The following is a 21667-nucleotide window of genomic DNA, read 5'->3' on the forward strand; positions in this document are numbered from 1 at the left end:
TTGCTAACATGGCTACGTCAACAAACGAGATCATTTGAAGCTGTGAGTTTTGGGGTTATTTGGGGATTTAATGAATATTTGAAGGTATGTTTGAACACAAGTATACTTGGGAAATATGTTAGGAATTTCTTAAATATTAAATTAACGAGACAGCAATGCAAAACAAGAGGTACTGTGAGCAATGCTCACTAAGAATACACCCCCCCCCCCCGCTTACCCCAATATCCCAAAGGGTGTTGTTAATAGGTATAAATTACCTCTTTCATGAGTGTAAAAATATGGTATGCCTTTGTAGAAGAAAATGGAAGATATAGTCCGAACACAAATCTATGGTATAAACCTATAATTTTGACCTTGAGATCAAAGGTCAAGGTCATAAAGAGGTCATGAATGTATATGACGCATAGTCTCATGGTGATACACCCATGTCTTATGGTATCACTATGTCAAAACCCTATAATTAATTTTGACCTTCAGGTCAAAGGTCAAGGTCATATAGAGGTCATGAAGGTACCCACACATCGTCTCATGGCGATACACTCATGTGTCAAATATGGTATGCCTATGTCAAAGAATAAAGAAGTTATGACTCGGACACGAATCCATTGTAAAAAACCTTTAATTTTGACCTAGAGGTCAAGGTCATAAAGGTACTTCACACATCGTCGCATGGTGATCCACCTTTGTGCCAAATATGGTATGCCTATGTCAAAGAACAAAGAAGTTATAGCCTGGACACGAATCCATTGTTAAAAACCCCCCTTTAATATTGACCTTGAGGTCAAGGGCATATGTAGGTCATGAAGGTACTTCACACATCGTTTCATGGTGATCCACCTGTGTGCCAAATATGGTATGCCTATGTCAAAGAACAAAGAAGTTATAGCCCGGACACGAATCTGGAGACAGACAGATGGACGGACAGACAGACAGACAGAGTGATTCCTATATACCCCCCTGAACTTCGTTCGGGGGTATAAATATAGCGATATAAGGTCTCAGCCAGGCGCATGTTTTTGTTTTTGTGCGCCGTAAATCGAAAGGTTTTACTAGGGGTGGATCTATGAAAGTTTTTACTAGGGGTGGATCTATGAAAGTTTTTACTAGGGGTGGATCTATGAAAGTTTTTACTAGGGGTGGATCTATGAAAGGTTTTACTAGGGGTGGATCTATGAAAGTTTTTACTAGGGGTGGATCTATGGCTCTCTGATCTGTCTCAAAATTCAGAGAACTACAGCTCTGTAGCTAGGCTGATGCATGTGACTTTCACAGAGAACTACAGCTCTGAAGCTAGGCTGATGCATGTGACTTTCACAGAGAACTACAGCTCTGTAGCTAGGCTGATGCATGTGACTTTCACGAAATCTTGAAAACAGTTAATACAATTATGCAGATATATACAAGTACCACTTTTAAGTTAACTCTTATCAACACTACGGATGGTCTCCTTATCTGTCTTCAAATGATTTATGGGAGGCTTTGTAGCCCCTGTTCCCTTGGCTGTGTTTCCACTGGTCTTCTTGACTGGGTCCATTTCACTGCCTTTGTCAGCTTTCTGATTATTTAATTGGGTTGACAAGTTTGATGGTTTGTCACAGTTCTTTAAGACACCCTTTACATTTTGCTTACTCTGTGACTTCTGCAGATTGTTACGGAAATGTCTATGGGAAGCATTTATTCCTTTGCTTTGGTCAGTATGTGTATTTCTATGGTTTAGGGTGGAGTTTGAACTCCACTTCGTTTGTTTCATGTTGTTGATTTTTTTCTGATTTTGATCAAAATTTGGTTGCGCTTTTAGATTCAAGTTGGTTTTTTGATCGCTTGCACTTTCTTTTCCGTCCTCTACTGTATTGGTTTTTTCTTCTAGTGAATCTTTTTTCTCGCTTGAAACTGTTTCGTTTTGATACTTGTTTTTGCTTTTCCACTCACTCCTTAGATGTCTAATTGATTTTTTACACTTTGTAACTGATTTGATGAGCCTCGGAAAATCTGCCAGAACAATAAGCCCAAGGATCATTGAAATTAAGATCGGTCCAAACAAAATTCCCACGCTTTTTGCAGAAGGTCGTGGATCGTCTGCACAGACGAACTTTCTCTCGTATCGTGACGTAGTCTTGACGTCAACAGTCAATGTTCTCTTTAGTTCGGAAATTTTTTCTTGAAGGGCCTCTTCGGTAATATTTGTATTAGAGCAAGGACATAGACAGCTCCCTGTTGCCTCTGTTGTAACAGATGTCGTTGTGGGTAGAGGGGGGCATTCGTCATTGCGTTGTATATCTATAACAACCAATAAAAAATTGTGCGCAGGAACAGTAATATTACACAATCATTGACTGTGTCGTCGGACAACAGCTGATTTGTTTGACCGCAGTGTGCGAAATTAACCATGGACCGATAGACAATGTCTATAGAAAATTGAGACGGTCTATAACGATCAAAATAGCTATAGACCAACTTGTCTGTAGGACTTTAAAGTTACTTTCGCACACTGTTGACCTGTTGCCAAAAGCCGTAGACAACAAAGCCGTTCCCAGGTCAAACAAACCAGCTGTTGCCCGAGGAAACTATCTATAACTGTTTTGTTATAGACCTTCATTTTATGTTGTTTTACTATATGCACATGGTTTGTTGACTTTGAAGTTTTAACAAGACAGCGTAATTGCTTATATTTATCAACGCATCCACTAGTTTAAAACAAAACATATCCAATATCCTAATAAATAATATTTCTCGTGTTTCAGTTCTGCGCTTCATCTGCTGGTAAACAAATCAATTTTGTATTTCATCATCAAATCAGTGAACATCACCGTTACGTAATAAAAGCAGCAGATTAATAATCACGTGACTTACGTAGCCAACAGAAATGGGGCAGACTATTGCCCGGTCAACAGTTTGAACTGTTGATCGGTCAATAGACCACGAGTGAGAGTTGGTCTAGCAGTTAAAATGTTGTTTTTAACAAACCTGTCTGTTATATGTGATTATTAAAGATAACGGATAAAGAAATCGGTTCAACACCATACTTCATAAAAAGATCATTCAATTACCTGCAAAAACCTGCCAGCAAACTTGTATAGTGCCGTAGGCGGAGAGAACCAGATGATTAACGTCAAACACTACACCGATGTCTTTAGAGTAGGACTTGTTGGTATCGTTTACAAATATAGTTATGGTTCCATTGTTCCAAGCTGTGAATTAAAATGTTTTCTTATTTGTATTTAGAGGAATAGCGCATTTAGAGTATGCGTGTAGGTAGCTGCAGAACTGTAGCTCTCTGATAAGTATTGTGACAGAACAGAGAGATACAGATCCACCCCTTACAAAAACCTTCCATTTACGGCGCACAAAAAGATGCACACGGTTGAGGCCTAATATCGTTGTATTCTTGTATTGCCGTCTTATAAATTTGATATGAAAAAATACCTAACATATTTTCCTCTATACATGTGTCCAATCATACATTGAAATATTCATCAAAGCCCCATACGTCCCGAGAGCTCACAGCATCAAATAATTTCTTTTGTGGACGTAGCCATTTTAGGTATCCAGTCGATTCGAACTTTGTTGCTACATATAATGGTATCTATTCATAATATTCAAGTTAAATGTACATATATTCGCTTATTATAAACACGAATACTTAATTAATAGAAATTTAAAAAATATAGTTTATTTAAAGGTAAAGTAAGTTCTTGATTATTGAAAATGCTACAAAAGTCGACTTTGGTCCCTCACGCTCGTGTGGCTGGGATGAGGACCGCGCCAGACTAATGAAAGCCGCATAACCGTGAGTTTACTAATTTGAATGATCATTATTTAACCAAACTGGGATAATTTTTTATCTAAAATATTTAACTAAAATATTTGTGAGGAAATTTAATTCGCATCTAGACGTCATTGTACAAGTATGGAAATGAACCGGGATTCTAGTCATGTTAGGCTACCTAACATGGCTACGTCAACGAAAGAAATCATTAAAAACTGAGTATTCGGGTTAGATGGGGCTTTAATGATTGATTAATTGATTGTATATTGTTTAAGACCCCTCTCGAGAATATTTCACTCATATGGAAACGTCACCAAGTGAAGGGCTGCAAAATTTAGGCCTATGATCGGCACTTTGGCCTTCAAGCAGGGAGGGATCTTTCTCGTGCCACACCTGCTGTGACATGGGACCTCGGTTTTTGCGGTCTCATCCGAAGGACCGCCCCATTTAGTCGTCTCTGACGACAAGCAAGGCGTACTGAGGACCTACATGTATTCGAACCCGGATCCCCCACGAGAAGGGCTTTAATGAACATTTCAAGGTATGTTTGGACACAAGTATAGAAGGGAAATATGTTAGGAATTTTTTGATATGAAATGTATGAGACGGCGAGGCAAGAATATAGCGATATAATGCCTCAACCGTGCGCAGTTTGTTTTTCTGTGTGTCGTAAATCGAAGATTCTCACAACGTGTGGATCTGTAGCTCTCTGATCTATCCGTTTATTTGTCACTAAGCTATGACACTTGGACGTAGAAACATAGCGTGGGTATGTAATCTATTTTGTATGATTAGATTAGGTATGGGAACACAATCTCAAACTACTAGCAGCCAGAACTACTTTTATTATTTTCAATATTTACATTCATTGCATCTTTTCTCGCATGATTCTTTTGAAATTGACATTGCTTTCATCATAGACAATGAATGTATCTTTGTTGCAAACTAGTTCTATTGGGGTTTTTACCATCTGTCTGCGTAATCATTACCAAATATGGAACGTCATCAAGGTCAAAGATTGCATTGGCTGTTCCGTTTAACGTAACGAATGAGTCAACCATATGATATTTTATTACTTAGATCTAATCAATATTTTTAAAATACATATAAAAATTAGATATAAACAAATGTATTTCTTTGTTGTGCCATCGGGTGATGAAGGTAGCAATCATTGCAGAAACAAATTACGCGGTTTTTTTTCTGCAATGTTTGCTACCTTCATCCCCCAATGAAACTACAAAGAACGCATTTTATTGTTTAAATGTACAATACAGCACTGTTCATCAATATGTAATATAAGATACTCCTGTTTATTAGATTATTGGTTTCCCGATGTCAAACAAGACGTATATCAAGCATTTGTAAATTTTGTCCTGTTTCATTTTGGGATATAGATCTCACTGGGGAAAATGCTTGATTCGCTTCTCGAAAATGGATCGTATTTTATCAGATGACGCGACGTTACATTAACTTGTGCCTATGGGTGGCAATGGTGCATGCAATGGTAGAATTTTAATGTAATTCAAGACATTCATAATATCAAAAACTGTATTGCATTTTCTGATAGACCTGAGTGTCTATTTGAAGACTTGTGTTGTGAGATGCCAAAGACTTAACAATTTTCCGTATTTTCTGTCGGCAGTGAAATATACATTACATGCATAGCCTACACATATTTTCTGTTATGAAGGTTAATAGCAATCTTAACAGTTTTCAACTGAATAAATTATAAAACATGCTCTTGGGAACTAGGATAGCTGCCTTCACAGTTCACAGTTTGACGCTTCAAAGTCGGTAGTTGCTAAATGAATCCTTGCGCAGCGCAGGTGATTTGTATTTACCAGTGTTTATGTTCATTGCACTAAATAAAGAATTGTACTTTTGTTATCTTATTATAAGGAATGAGTTTAATCGGGGGAATATCTTAGTTTCGGCCAGTTTACACTTCGCAGATTATCGAGCATAAACTGACCCAAACTAGGATATGTCGAATAATATGTTCCCCAATTCAATTACTTTCTTAAATGTTAAAAGAAAACATCACTAAAATACATGTATAAAATTTCAAGTTTACGCCTCCGGTGCGAAGTAAAATGTAGTCATTAATGTATTTATTAATCTGACATTCGATAAAAAGTGGGTTATTGATATCTCATATCTTAGGAATGTTCTTTAAAAAGATTAACAGATGATCATACTCACAAATTCTGAAAAACTTCCAACTGTAGCAATCCAGAAAAGACCCGAAGACGTTGAACGTTCCCAATCCATATTTTTCGTCTCGAACTGAGAAATACTCATTGTCCGAGACTCCTATAACTATTTCCAGAAAGTTTGTTGTGTAATTCCCTCGCTCATTCATCAGTCGCACATGTGCATCTTGACAGGCAAGAACCTTGAATTCAAATTCTGCCATTCCACTGACCTTGAGTCCATGAGCCGCAAGGTCGACCTCTCTTGCCCCTATTGTTGTTATCGATGCTTTCCTTTCTATAATTAAACAAAACACACTTAATCATCTGACAGTTGCACACTTTGTTTGCATTGTTTGTTGTTGTTGCATTTATGTAGAGACGTCACCAGTTGTAGATAAAGCGCCACAAATCCTGACCCATCCCTGGCGTTCAGAGCTGTAGCAGGTAGGGTTCTTTATCGTGCCCTCGCCTGTCGTGACACGTTAGTTCCGTTTTTAAATACTACTACGTCATATCCGAGTGCTTAGTGAAGAAAAATCAAACGGCTAAGGTTTGACGCTGCGCCGGGATTCATGGTTGCAAAGTGAAAGTTTAACCACTACGCTACCACGGTCACATACACGTAACAGAAAGGCGTCGATATTGATGATATTGTACATCCGAGGGCATACGAATGTAGACTCTTCCTTGTGAAAGAGGTGAAGAGAGACGTTGATTGTTTATTTGTTTGTTCAACGTCCAGTAGAGAATTTTTCACTCACATTGAGACGTCAACAGCTAGAATATGCATGCAAGGTGAAGATAACGAACAGTGATCAATCTTATAACTTCTATAAGCAATACAAAATACAGAGTTGGGCAAACACGGACCCCTGGACACAACAAAGGTGGGATCAGGTGCCTAGGAGGAGTAAGCATCCCCTGTTGACCGGTCACACCCGCCGTGAGCCCTATATCTTGATCAGGTAAACGGAGTTATCCGCAGTCAAAATCAATGTGCCAAGAACGGCTTAACTATCGGTATGAAACACGTCAGACAGCATTTAACCCAATGCGAGGTTGTATTGACGAACTAGATCGTTATAACGACCATAAAATTTGCGAAATGCTGACTTTAATCGAGACTGTTGAAACCCCTGTACCATCAACTTGTTTGTCAGTAGCTTACCTCGATTTAAAAATTGACCATACGCAGAACAAGCTCTTGTGTATCGAATCAGTTGAGAGATATAAGCACCATATGCAGGTGATAATAGAATATTGCTACATAAATATGGGAAGTTGACGATGGAGAAGCTGAAATCATCCCGTTTGTCATACAGTTGAGTTGTCAGTTTGCCGTTAATGTCTACTTTCAATAAAATATCTAAGTATGAAGCAGAAGTGGACGACTCTGTGGTGTCCTTTATTTCGAGCTAACAGGGATATATCAAATCGACATATGAATGAAAGCTATTATTGTTAATAGATAAAACGTCATCGATATATCTAAATGTCGAATTGAATTCAGTGCTGTAGCAGTGAGGATTCTTTAAAGTGCCAACGTCTGTCGTGACACAGCTAGGGTCTCCTCTCCGAAAGACCCGCGATTCTCACTTTTAAATGCCAAGCGTCTGGCGAAGGGGCAATCGCAACTTGCATCTATGCATACCTATTAGGTTTAACATGCCCATGGCACGAGCAGGGCTCGAACTCACAACCTCCCGGATACGAAGCGAACTCTCTACCACTGCGCTACATGTACCACATCGTCGCAAGCTATGCCTATTGTCTCCGTTTACACTACGTCAAATGCCGTAATGTATGAGTAAAAAATCCTTGACTTCATGAATATTTATTTTCATTAGTCAACCAATCGGTGAGCTTCCATGATTTGTTTTGGTGGAAAGAAAATCATTCGGAGGTCATTGCGTGCTCGAAGCGGAATAATCCGAGGATTGTCGATTGAGAACAAACTGAACACTTTTTGTCTGTTGTAACTAATGGTCGCTTCTTTGCTGACTTCACCGGTGTAATAAATTCATCATATATATAATATGTATATGTAATATGCGTAATCAAGTTACTCTCTTTAGATAATTGTCCGATCAACTTGTCTTTCTGATTTCCAACACATCCACTTTACTCCGAATTTCCTCATCAAGTTTGAGACCATGATTAAATTTATCAACACAGTATTTACAAGCGTAACCACTGCTTTTAATGCGAATATCATTTAATAAATCCTTAGAAACTTTACATGCTTCTAAAAACAAGAATCTGTAGCCCTTTTGTCTGTTATTACTTGTCAACAAATACTACACGTTTTAGTTGAAAGCGCAGCCATTAAAATATCGGAAATGTGATTGGTCAACAAAACCATTGTGTTATTTCATAAATATTCATGAAAATCGAGGGTTTCGCTGATCATGCATGGTTTGAGGTATAGGTAGGTATTACCGGATTCAGTAACCGTGACTAGCGACAATGCATGTACCGCGACCAATGATATAAAATAGTACATCCGGGAAAGTGTTTGTTGCATGTAACCAGTGGCGTAGCTTCCATTGAGGCAACCGAGGCAACACCTTTTACGTTGTTAAAATGTCGATAGCTTCGGGGGGGGGGGGGGCACCCCCCCCCCCGACCCCCTGCCTCGGTAATATTCGAACCCAAGCTACGCCTATGGTAACGATAGGTAAAGAGACACGTTGGTAACATTGATGAAATTGTGCATTCGAGATATGTATATACATGAAGATGTTACATGTAACGATAGGTGAATAGAGATGATGGTAATGAGAAAAATGGTACATCCGAGAAGTGTGGACTCGTGCAGTACTAGCGGAGAGGACAATGGGATGCTGGGCGTTTGATACCGAGAGTTGCGTTTTTTGTTATCGTGTCTTTTCGTAGAACTGGCAATCGATGTGAGGATGAATGATAGAAATTAATTTTTGAATGATGTAAAACATGACTTAGTATATCATTAATTTTGATTTCGGTGCCGTTAAAATTTCCATTTTACAAATCACAATAAGGCCTACACAAAATAGAAAAACACTCAATCAAAATGTTCATTGGGAAAACAATGTGCTTTCCTTTTATGAAATATATTTTCGTCCATTTCCAATGAAGAATTTAGATTCATTTATCATCCACCTTCCTTTATTCTATCAATTTCTGTCAGCAAATGCTGTCTTTTGAAAACAGGAAAATGCATCGTTGAAAATTATACTTTCTTCTCCTAGATTTGACGATTTTGTAATTGTCAATACAATGCATGTATCTTGATACAAATGTAGCTTCAACTATATGGATTTTTTCTCTCGCTTTTATATATATGTAGTTTTCTACATATTATTGGCACAGTGCTATGCACATTAATATAAATGACCCTTTCCTCCTATCCCAGATAAATAAACCCTTTTTAAATAGTTGGGGGTTTTCCCCGAGAAGTTGAATACATGAGACATGAAGGACCCGTATAAATCAAAAATGATTATGAGTCATCACAGCGAGGTTCATACTTCCGGTTCGGTACACTGTCCAAGCGTCCACTCCTCCACAGGCTTTCGTCGGGTCATCACACTGGACATTACATCCGGACGGGGAAAGCGTTCCACTGATTGCCTGGGTACAGAAACAGGAGCTGGCGTTCTGTGAAGAACAGACAATATCACCAACAGTGTAATAAAAATGTAATTATAGAAAAAAAAACACCATTACAGACAATATCACCAACGGTGTAATAATCAAAGTACTGAAAGTGTAATAAAAATATAATTAATAGAAAAAACACCATTACTGCAATAATGAGGAGTTTACCATCAAGTTGTACTGATATCTAGGGAAAATAACAAATACTGTAAACACAGAGGAACTTTCACTACAGTGTATTCTAGTCTATCAATATAGGAAATTTCACTACAGTGTATTCTAGTCTATCAATATAGGAAATTTCACTACAGTGTATTCTAGTCTAGCAATATAAGACATTTCACTATTCTAGTCTAGCAATATAAGACATTTCACTATTCTAGTCTAGCAATATAAGACATTTCACTATTATAGTCTAGCAATATAAGACATTTCACTATTCTAGTCTAGCAATATAAGACATTTCACTATTATAGTCTAGCAATATAAGACATTTCACTATATAGTCTAGCAATATAAGACATTTCACTATTACAGTCTAGCAATATAGTAAACTTAACTATAATAGTGTGGCGATATAGAAAACTTCATTATTGTAGTCTAGCAATATAGGAAATATCACTAATATAATCTAGCAATATATGGAGAATTTCACTATTATAGTGTAGCAATATAGGAAATTTCACCAATGGTGCGCGTGTAGTAAAGAGTAAAATATGCGAATAATGTTATCCTATCGTACTACAGGGCATATCACCAGTAGTGTATGTGTTGTAATGGAGGAAATATCAATGTTGTAATACTATAGGATATATTACTAGTGATACACGTGTAGGAATGGAGGAAATATCAATGTTGTAATACTATAGGATATATTACTAGTGGTACACGTGTAGGAATGGAGGAAATATCAATATTGTAATACTATAGGATATATTACTAGTGATACACGTGTAGGAATGGAGGAAATATCAATGTTGTAATACTATAGGATATATTACTAGTGGTACGCGTGTAGGAATGGAGGAAATATCGATGTTGTAATACTATAGGATATATTACTAGTGATACACGTGTAGGAATGGAGGAAATATCGATGTTGTAATACTATAGGATATATTACTAGTGGTACACGTGTAGGAATGGAGGAAATATCAATATTGTAATACTATAGGATATATTACTAGTGATACACGTGTAGGAATGGAGGAAATATCAATGTTGTAATACTATAGGATATATTACTAGTGATACACGTGTAGGAATGGAGGAAATATCAATGTTGTAATACTATAGGATATATTACTAGTGGTACACGTGTAGGAACATGACCAAGAGTGTGAAAAACAATTTTGGAATTGGTATTTACATAAAATTCGGACGTTCTACCAAAACTCTTAACAAACTATTTTTTAAAGTAGAACTACATGTACTATTTCTAACTAATCTTCAAAATACTTTTCAATGATAAGATACAATTCATTTGTTGATCTTCAAGCCTCAGCAGAGTAGGAAAAAAAACCTTAAAACTGAGTTTTTAAAATCAAAGCAAAATAGATATTTATGAAATGCACAATTCTGTTTTGTTTGAGAACAGAAGCGACACCAGCCTTTTTTATATATCTTCCAAACTGTGGTTATTATCGATAATGGATTTCTGTTGTAAACAACAAAGGATATAGAAGTCAGCACAGCTGAATAGAATACTACTCCGTCTCTGTTTCTTAACATATCAGCCATTAGGGATATATATAAACAATGGATGCCAATTCATCCACGAATGCTGCGTTTTATCTTTAATGGAGTACCACAATGTCAACGCGATGTTGTATAGAACGGAATATCACTCAGGTTTTGAACGATGAAGCCTGACATGTTCTGCTTAGTCGGTCTCACCTGAATAGCAGCATATAGATGTCCTAATTCAGAGCAGTGTCTCATACACGTCCTGAGTTTGTCAGTGTTAGGGAGTTCCAGCCACGTGTCATTACCCAAGCTCATATTGTAATAACAACCACGTTCATCATCTGCGATATAAAACAAACCATCCTACTCATACAATTCATGTATCGTAAATTAAGTTCAGTAAAATTTAGTCGATATATTATTAAATTTAGTCAACAGCTAGAAGCATAATGTGAGAATTGATTTTAGCGAAATGACCAGCTGCAACTGGCTGACGTGGGCCACGTGAAGATTGTGCATCACTGATACCCTGTCAGCGGTCACCTTACGATTAAACAAATATGGCGGTGTACGTTGCACGATGCATAGGACTTCGACATATTAGAATGGTATATCATTTTGATCATTGTCTGATGGGTACGCCATGAAGTATAAAGATCCAATTTAATTATACATGTACTTTTTAGAAAACATACTATCAGTGTCAAAAGGCATATTCCAGTATTGCCTCTTCATTGTAATGGTCATCGATATGTATTTGCAGAGACATATACATTTATGAAAGGCGAAGATAACGAACAGTTATCAATCTCACAACTCCTATAAGCAATACAAAACAGAGGGTTGGGCAAACACGGACCCCTGGACACACCAGAGATGTATATGTCTGTTTATTTAGTGATCGGGTGTTATGATACATGTACCTAGTACAAAGGCTCAGCTTCGTCACGACGGGGCTCATCCCATACCCGATATCTAGATGACTATATACCCCGTAGTACTAATCTGCCTGTATGCTTAAATGACGTATTAGCTCTTGTGAAGTATTTTAACAGTCGTAAGATTTAGCAAGTGACCGGGTCAGAAAGACCACAGTAATCTAGGAATTATATTATTGTCATTTACATTTAAACCATCTAAAGTATCAACACGTACAAACACAATCTGCCGCGCTTGTTGCTCCGTCAGAACTGGTTGTCTGTTCTCCTGGACATGACACACATTTATAGGATGTAGGGGTCTCTCCGTAGGTTCCCTTGGGGCAGGTCATACAGTCCCCCGAGTACGTTGAGTATTGTCCGGGTGTGCAGGCATAAACAACAGCTGTATAGAAGTACAAATATTTAAAATGGAACAAGGTTGGGTTTTTTTAATTACTAGAGCTTATGCATGTAAATGTCAACAACACATTGACAATTCACTATTACTATAAATAACACCTTTCATGATCTTAAATGAGCTTTTGATTCCATTTATAGAACGAGAGAGCTTCGCCACTTTGATACTTTAAATGACATTTTCAGCAATTCAGTATTTCCAAATGGGAAGCATTAATGATGGGATAGGACGAGTCTTTCATCTTTTATTGGTAGTGGTTAAACAATGGTCGTCAGGAGGTGTCCTTAATGTCAGCTAAAAGCAACCATTGAATATGATGATTCCAAGAAAATCAGAAAGTATTTCAACAGCATCAGAAATACAAAAGATAATATTAACTAAGGATTTAAATCTGGATAAAGGCGGGGAGGATATAAGCCAGAGTAATCTATAGTTATATAGCAGAGTTTCTGGTTTGTGTATTCTTTAACAAACAAATGCTTTGACAGAAAGTGAAATATAATTCACCATTCGTTGTATAACATTTGGTATAATACTTCGAAAAACTCTGATTAGTAAAAATTGTGATCATATATTTACCAGAGTTAAACGCTGATACTCTAATGTACTATAGAAAATATCTTTTCTATTTTGACTTCATTGAATAGATAAGTTATTTGTTTATTGAATAAATGTGTTGGTAATCTTTGATAATTCACCAAAATCATAAAACAAAAACTTCATTTCCTGTGTAAAACGTTGATACTTTTATATACATGTACTAGATTGAAAACGTTGACACTAGTATTTCTGATAACTTAGGACATGGTAATACTTGAACAAGATCCATATCAATTATATCCTATTCTTCAAATACGCAGACTATTTTTTATCGTTCACTCGTAAAATTTATGTCGCAAATTGATATTACATAAATGGAGTTTTGATATGCGGATTCAGGCCCTTATTCCACGAGTCTTGGTGTACATGAATGCCACAAAAAAGAGAAACAAATTTTTCATTCTTTTTCTAGAATGATAATGTTGTAATATCATACATTATTCCGCCTTAAAAATATTTGACGACACCTGTGAATTAGCTAAATCCGCATCACGTGACGTGATTTAATATCGGATGTCTGGTTAGATTCATATTGGAGGGGGGGGGGGTGTTTCGATGGTGTTTGATTTGTTATTTATATTTTATTGGTTGTTGTTTTTACGTCTCTTCGATATCTTCACACATACTGAGATGTCTCCAGCTGTAGGCGAAGTGTCACAAATTTAGATCCATCCATGGACATTCTGGGCCGTAAACAGCGAGAGTTCTTTATTGTTCCAACGCGTGTTTTACGTCTCATCCGAAAGACCCTTAGCTCTCACTTCTAATACCTATCGGTTGTTTTAAACTCTTTTAATTTTTCTTAAAGTATTTTTTAAATTAATATGTTACAATCAGAATCCGAAGAATTTATAAGTAGTGATGACATGGTTTTCAAAGGAATAAATTCTTTACCTGAACTATTAATAGCAATCAGAATCATAAACAATGTCTTCGACGAGATACATTCGCTAAACAGTCAGTCAGTCTGTGACATAGAATATGAAAATACTTGTAACTGATAATATTGAGACAGTATGGCGTATTGTATATATGTTTGAAAAAAGTAAAGACAACAAACAGTGATCAAAATAAATCCTATAAAGAATACAAAATTAAGAGAGGGGCAAACAGGGGCCCATTACACACCAGAGGTGGTATCTAGTGCCTAGGGGGAGTAAACAATCCCCTTTTGACCGGTCACACCTGCCGTGAGCCCTATAACTTTTTCAGGTAAAAAAAATCAACATGTACATGTAAACAACAATCGGTATGAAACACAGACAGCATTCGACCTAATGATAGGTTGTATTTGCAAAGGATGATAATACCACCATAGACTTGGTAAAATGCTGTTTTTAATTAAACGAGACTGTTGAAACCCTTGCAACATCAACCTCTTTGTCAGTAGCCTGTCTCGTTTTAAACAATTATCACAAGCAGAATATGCTATCGCGTACCCAATCAACAACTATCTAGATATGGGATTTTGATGATGGAAAAACTGGTGTCATCTCGTTTGTCATAAAGTTGAATTTGCCATTAAAATCTTTGTTCGATAAATTATTCAAATACCAAGCAGATATGGAAAATTCTGTGGTGTCTTTTATTTCGATTTCACTGAGATATATCGATTTGACATATGCATTTACATACGAATGAAAGGTGAAGATAACGAACAGTGATGCAATGATAATGTATATGATGTGGGGAATTTGACTAGTCCACAAGGAAATAACGTGAATGTAATGGGACTCTTTTTCAATACTCAAAGACGGAAACGCAGTCATGGACATCGTTCATATAAAAGACTAAGTATAAATGATGTCACGATTGATTCACCTTTACCTTGTGTCAACAGACATTAACGGCAAACTGACGACTCAACCGTATGACAAACGGGATGATTTCAGCTACTCCATCGTCAACTTCCCATATTCATATAACAATATTCCATTATCACCTGCATATGGTGTTTATATCTCTCAACTTATTCGATACATAAGAGCTTGTTCTGCGTATGGTAAGTTTTTAAATCGAGGTAAGCTACTGACAAACAAGTTGATGGTACAGGGGTTTCAACAGTCTCGATTAAAGTCAGCATTTCGCAAATTCTATGGTTGTTATAACGATCTAGTTCGTCAATAAAACCTTGCATTGGGTCAAATGCTGTTTGATGTGTTTCATACCGATTGTTAAACCATTCTTGACACACTGATTTTGACTACGGATAGCTCCGTTTACCTGATCAGTATATAGGGCTCACGACGGGTGTGACCAGTCGACAGGGGATGCTTATTCCTCCAAGGCACCTGATCCCACCTCTGGTGTGTCCAGGGGTCCGTGTTTGCCCAACTCTGTATTTTGTATTGCATATAGGAGTTATAAGATTGATCACTGTTCGTTATCTTCACCTTTCATGAATGGAAATGAGCATTGTCGGTAGAAGAACATTTTCGATATATCTGAATGTTGACTTGAAGGCCACAACAAGAATTACTTTACTTCTCATTCCGAAGTCGTTTCCATAAGAAATTTGACATCAACTTATTCAAAGTAAGATTTAATGATATGTATTGTGTAAATGAGATACTTTTATCAAAAGTTTTTACCGAATTTAGATTTTTGATTTTTTCTCTGCAAATGATCTGAAATTTTATAATTAGTCATCGAATGAGTAGCTGGACATTAATAAATTCCAAATAAAAATCTTTTATTCTTGGTTTTATTGAAAATAATAGACAGTATGATACAAAACACTATTGTCTTATGGCTTAAATACTATGTGTACACAGCAAGATGCACTGAGAAGTCCTTGAGTGTGCGTGCTGCAATTTCACAAATGAATTTTTTTTTATGAAACTCAAAAATTTATTTCGTATAAAAATTGTAAAAAGGAAAAGTTTGATGCCCAATGGAATCGATGGAACCTTCTGTTTTCTTAACTTCTCTCTCTTCCTATTTTTCTTTCTCTCTCAAATCCCACATACCTTCAGCTCATATGCTTTGTTTCTTTTTTTCTCTCTGGATATAATATTAATGTATATCTGATGTACCGGTATGCGCACACAAATAAAAAAAAATCCACTTTCTGTAGTGTTCAGTTATTCTAACAAAAATAACATAGATAAGTTGGTAAATACGGGTAGCTTCTCTGTGTTTATATACATGTCCGATTTTGAATAAAGGATCTGTAAAATTGTTCAGGCAGAAAATTACGCGAACGACCTGACTTTGGGCCGGGAGGGGATTGATGACACTGGTATGCATTACATACAGAATGCCTGTTTAAATTATGATTTGTTATGCAAACAAACTCCACAAACAATATATCAGATTTGGGAAGCAGATATTGTCTGAATAAGCGTGAAATATTCTAATCCTGAAAATGTACTCAAACCTCAAATTCGAAATAATGATAATTTTATATGGGTCAGCGCTTGCTTTCGAATTCCATGCACCACCTCATGAAAATATTTCACAGACAGAATGGTCTACGATTCATTCTTAAAATATTTCAAAGTACGAGACGCGAGTGTTAAATGATGTCAAGTTCTATTATTACTTGTGAAATTATATTTTGGTATCAATGAAGTTTTGTTCACTTCTTGTGTTTCATTTTTGATTACAATGAAAATTTTGAATAATATTTCGCCACGTCACTGCCTAGGTAATACAGACTCTTCTCCGTTGTTTCTTCTTGCATTGTGTTTTTTTTTTTAATGGCGGAAGGTCGGATTTCCGACATATAGGTAAAGATCTCAAAGTTGTCAATATTGAGTTGAATAAACTTCTGCAATTCGATACTCACTGTTGATCACAGAAAGACATCCTGACAGGAGAGAGAGCGTGGATCTTAATTGACGTGTACAAGTATTGTACCTCATACTGATGCCGCGCGGCTCAAAACACTGGTCTTCTCATATACACTGAGAAAATGAGATGATTTTTTCCTTTAATTTTCAGATTATTTTCCAAGCAATTCAAATTCTCTTTCGCAGCCGCACGGATACCTTTTAAGATAATTATGTTGCATAATGTATACTTCTCTAATTAGTTGTAAAGTACTGATCACAAAGTCAGTAATTAAAGCGGACTACGTCCGACTTTGTGAAGCCATTGATTTTCTGTCAGCTGCAATGAATGATATTGATGTTTTTGTTAACTTAAAAATTTTCGTCGGTTCGTACTTTGTTTAATTAATTACTTCGATACAATTTTTTATTGTCATCATTTATATTTCTGAATGGTTAAGCGTACTCATGGCTGTCAGAAAACCGGCCGAAATTATATATTCTTTTACAAAAATGGTCATGGAATAATTTTTATAGGAAATGGGAGTTGATGTTTAACACAGCAGCTGTCCAAGTAAAAACAAAACGTTATGCCTACAATGTGATTAAATGTCCACGGATAATATATCTATACATCACACCCCCGAATAAAGGCAAATACCGAGGAGGAAACTTGTTTTCTTTTTACCTTTGTTTTGTGACTTCAGGCATATTAAGAACAAGGTACGGTTGTATACATAAAAAGGCCCAAAAAATTTCTCTCTATAAAATGTGTCTGGAATTAACCTTAATCAGCGTTTTAAGAAAGTAAAATAAATGCCAGGTATACTATGTCAACAAAATCAGAATGATAGTCCTAAATGGATAGCATTATGACATCATGAATAAGACATTTCCCGCCTTTTCTCAAAATAAGCCTGAAAACTGTCAAATGTCATACAAATTATTGCTCAGGAAAAGATGTGCGCATTTGTCGAGCAAAATGAAAATGATATATATTGTGTATTATTTTGAGATGAAAAACATGCTTCAATATGAATTTGCTCGACGCATGCGCTGTATGTTTTTTAAAAGGAAAACCACCTGAATTTGTGGATATTTTCATTGAAAATGGCATTTTTGCAATTTTATGCCAACTTCAAGCTCTCGTCATATGACACAAATCATTTTGCTGATTAAACTGAGTGAATTTTGGGTTTGCTAAACTATTCCTTAATTGAATGCCAGGATTTGAGCTCCAAGTGAAATCATCAATATTTTGGGCCAGATGACTATAGAAACTGTACCTACTTCTTTATTTTTTAAATTTCCAATGCCTTTATCGTCGATATCTCTACCAATTGAAATGGTACCCATTTCCTCGTGAATGTGAACAATGTGCGTAGGATTCTTGGTAAATATAGTACTACTATTTAACGGCTAAAAAAAATTTCCGTCGAAAATGAAAGTAAAAATGTAAATATAACAAAACATTTTTCAATGAACGCAATTTGTTTTTAGATTTAAAAAAAAAAAAATTAACTTTAGTGAAACGCATTCAGATTTTGCTTTAATTCGGGAGCGAATTCATCGATCATGTAAAGCCTAGCTTTAGACTGTTAGGTTTAAACAGATACCAACCTCTTCATGAAATATTCATATATCAATTCTAATAAAAATGCAAAAATTGATATCGCGAAAGTATCAAAAAACAAAACAAAACAAATTATGATAAAAGTATCCAAGTTAGTCTTATTCTAATGGACGACAGAAACATTTGTCGGAATTCATTACTAGCTATGTATATCCTGTGAAAAAGAATTCTCCTGTGTTTATCCCAGTCTCTTTTGATGAAAAGTGATTATTTAACATGTACAAAGAATATGTCATTTTCTAAATGTCCATTACGGACTTGGAATCAATACATTTCATTTAATGAATTGCGTTTCCTTCCCTGTGTAATTTTTTTTTATGGCCTCTGATCACCAATAGACCAAAGTTTTTTGTTCGCCTACAATGACTGTCAAATTCAATGCCCGGTCTCCGGTATTCATTCATCTGTCCTCTATAATAGTTTTGATTTCATTTAATACTTGACAATGTTACTATCCCACTATATGAAGTTGAAAGAATTATTTTGACAGCCATTGTCCGTCCGTTGCCCTGTGTAATTTTGATAGAATTATCGCGCCTGTTTAGTACCCTAGAAAGCAAGACATGTAAACAGCGATCAAACTAGAAAGAAAACAAATGCACAAAGATGATTTTTAGGTATTGCTATCCTTCTAGAAAGTACAGGTATATATATAATCGCTCTGTTCATTTAATGCTAATTATGATACAAGCACGCGCTTTCATTATATGCACACGTACATACATAGACGTGCAGAAGAAGAAAAAGGTGTAAGCATTTTCATATCAAGATTTAATTCTATATCCACCACATGTATTTTTTAATAGAAAAGCAAGAAATAAAGATACCATCGATGGAAAATTAACGATTGCTTATAGATGTATAAAATTATTTTTATTTAGCCCTAATATTTTTTCTTACGAAGCAAAATAATCCAAAAATATTTGTTCGATATTACGTTTAAGAAAAATAACATTTCGTCTCGAATATAACTAAATGTCCCCTGTGATGTTACTTAACATTTCAACGATGTCAATCTACAAACATCTGTACCGGTCCTTATTTAAATATCATAAAGCATGAACTTACTGATTAGACACAGCAGAATCATGATATTCACTAGGAACATGCACTCCTGTGTCTGCACGGGTGGGTACTCCGTCTTCATCACCCAGAGTTATTTTAATTAGTGACCATAACACACATTCTACATTCTTATTAAGTCTCGATGAACTTTCATTATGAGAGAGCATACATTAAATTCATCGGGAATCGATATTCTAAAGCTCTTATGTAAAAAAGTAATTCCATTTTAACTCTCAAGAGTACAGTTTGTGTGAATACATGAAAACACAATGTTCAGGGACGGACATATACGATTTGGGGCTGCCGTCCTGTAAAGTAAACTTCACAAATTGATTTTTATATTAAACTGTTCAAACTCGACAACTAACTATATGGACCTCGACTAGCATATTTTGGCATGCCAAAACACTATTTTACATTTATTCCAAAGTCTACGGTAATCAAATTGCGAGATAAATTTCTGGTTTAAACGACAATGCTGTTGTAATAGTTATACGTCATGATTCCTCAGGATCTGATCCCCAATGACAAGACAAAACATTTCAAACCAACGGAGTATGAAACACAATGTAGCATAATTCAAGTAGGAAGAAAGCAAACGTTTTCATTTTAAAACTCCTACCATCTTTTGACATGCAGAGTAATAGAGACATCGTTTTTAAAACTTCAACATACATCTATTCTAAATAACAAAACTGTCTATAATAATATCGAAAACGTAGTTTGTAGTGCTGAATGACTGAGTCAATGTTTGGGATTCTGTACTAACTGCACTACTTCTGTACTAACTGCACTACTTCTGTACTAACTGCACTACTTCTGTACTAACTGCACTACTTCTGTACTAACTGCACTACTTCCGTACTAACTGCATTACTTCTGTACTGCTTAAGATGCATGTGTTGTTGTTTTTTTCTTGTCATCCCTAACAGAAAAGTACCGTAGTTTATTTAAACAAAAATCATCACTACATGTAAATTATCCTAAACCACTACTACATGTAAATTATCCTAAACCACTACTACATGTAAATTATCCTAAACTACTACTACATGTAAATTATCCTAAATTACTACTACATGTGAATTATCCTAAACCACTGTTACATGTAAATTATCCTAAACCACTGTTACATGTAAATTATCCTAAACCACTACTACATGTAAATTATCCTAAACCACTGCTACATATAAATTATCGTAAACCACTACTACGTGTAAATTATCCTAAACCACTACTACATGTAAATTATCCTAAACCACTACTATATGTAAATTATCCTAAACCACTACTATATGTAAATTATCCTAAACCACTGCTATATGTAAATTATCCTTGTCCTGTGTTTAGCTTTTCTTTCCTGGCCGATGTGTTCCCATTTTTAACCACCATTTCCTCCTTGTTCTTGTTCCAATCTCAGCTTTTCAGATTGTTTTAATCTCTTAGAAACTCTTTGTAAAGGACACGATTGACAATTGGAGTTATTGAACAGAGCATGCAAAACACGAACTACTAGTATTCATTTAGGTTGTATATTGTAGAGAATTTTTTACTCTTATGGATACGTCACCATTTCTGGTGAAGGGCTGCAACATCTAGGCCTTTGCTCGGCGTTTAAGGCCTTTGAGCATGGATGAATCTTTATCTTGCCACGCCTGTAAAACGTGGCTTCGGTTTTTGCGGTCTCATCCGAAGGATCGCCCCATCTAGTCGACTTTTACGATAAGCAAGGGGTACTGAGGATCCATTCTAACCCGGATCCCCAATGGACTCCTTCACCACTCTTCGTAGTTTCTGTCATAGTTTTATCTACATTACAATGCTTTGGAGAAAATTCCCTTTATCCCCGGTCTTTCTAAAGAAATACTCAATTTTAACTTGGTAAGTTCAAGTATTAGATATCTGAAAAAATAAATATAATCCAAAGCGTAATCAAGGGGTATAAAATTGCATAATATATCAGATATCGTTA

At 35.9% G+C, this 21667-nt stretch overlaps 1 protein-coding gene across 2 annotated transcripts; it reads right to left on the reverse strand.

Annotated features, from left to right (window-relative positions):
- Positions 1-590: 590 nt before the first annotated feature.
- LOC125683426 (uncharacterized) lies at positions 591-19828 on the reverse strand. Of its 2 annotated transcripts, none has more exons than XM_048924563.2 (7): positions 19699-19828; positions 12442-12609; positions 11497-11627; positions 9471-9600; positions 5969-6256; positions 3048-3188; positions 591-2277 (listed from the first exon to the last, which is right to left on the reverse strand). In XM_048924563.2, the coding sequence occupies exons 1-7, from the start codon at positions 19775-19777 to the stop codon at positions 1418-1420; spliced, it is 1797 nt and encodes a 598-aa protein (XP_048780520.2). In that variant the 5' UTR covers positions 19778-19828; the 3' UTR covers positions 591-1417. The 2 variants fall into 2 exon arrangements, with proteins under 2 accessions (XP_048780520.2, XP_048780521.1); XM_048924564.2 differs by lacking the exon at positions 19699-19828 and adding an exon at positions 17015-17260.
- Between the last annotated feature and the right edge of the window lie 1839 nt (positions 19829-21667).

This window comes from Ostrea edulis, chromosome 6, assembly GCF_947568905.1.
Source record: "Ostrea edulis chromosome 6, xbOstEdul1.1, whole genome shotgun sequence".
Classification (NCBI taxonomy): Eukaryota; Metazoa; Mollusca; class Bivalvia; order Ostreida; family Ostreidae; genus Ostrea; species Ostrea edulis.

Coding starts and splice junctions, on each gene's coding strand:
- LOC125683426 (XM_048924563.2), bottom strand. CDS start 19,777: ATGAAGACGGAGTACCCACCCGTGCAGACACAGGAGTGCATGTTCCTA. Junction 3,189..5,968: donor TTGGAAGTTTTTCAGAATTT/GTGAGTATGATC, acceptor TTTAATTCACAG/CTTGGAACAATGGAACCATA. Junction 2,278..3,047: donor TTGCTGGCAGGTTTTTGCAG/GTAATTGAATGA, acceptor TGGTTGTTATAG/ATATACAACGCAATGACGAA.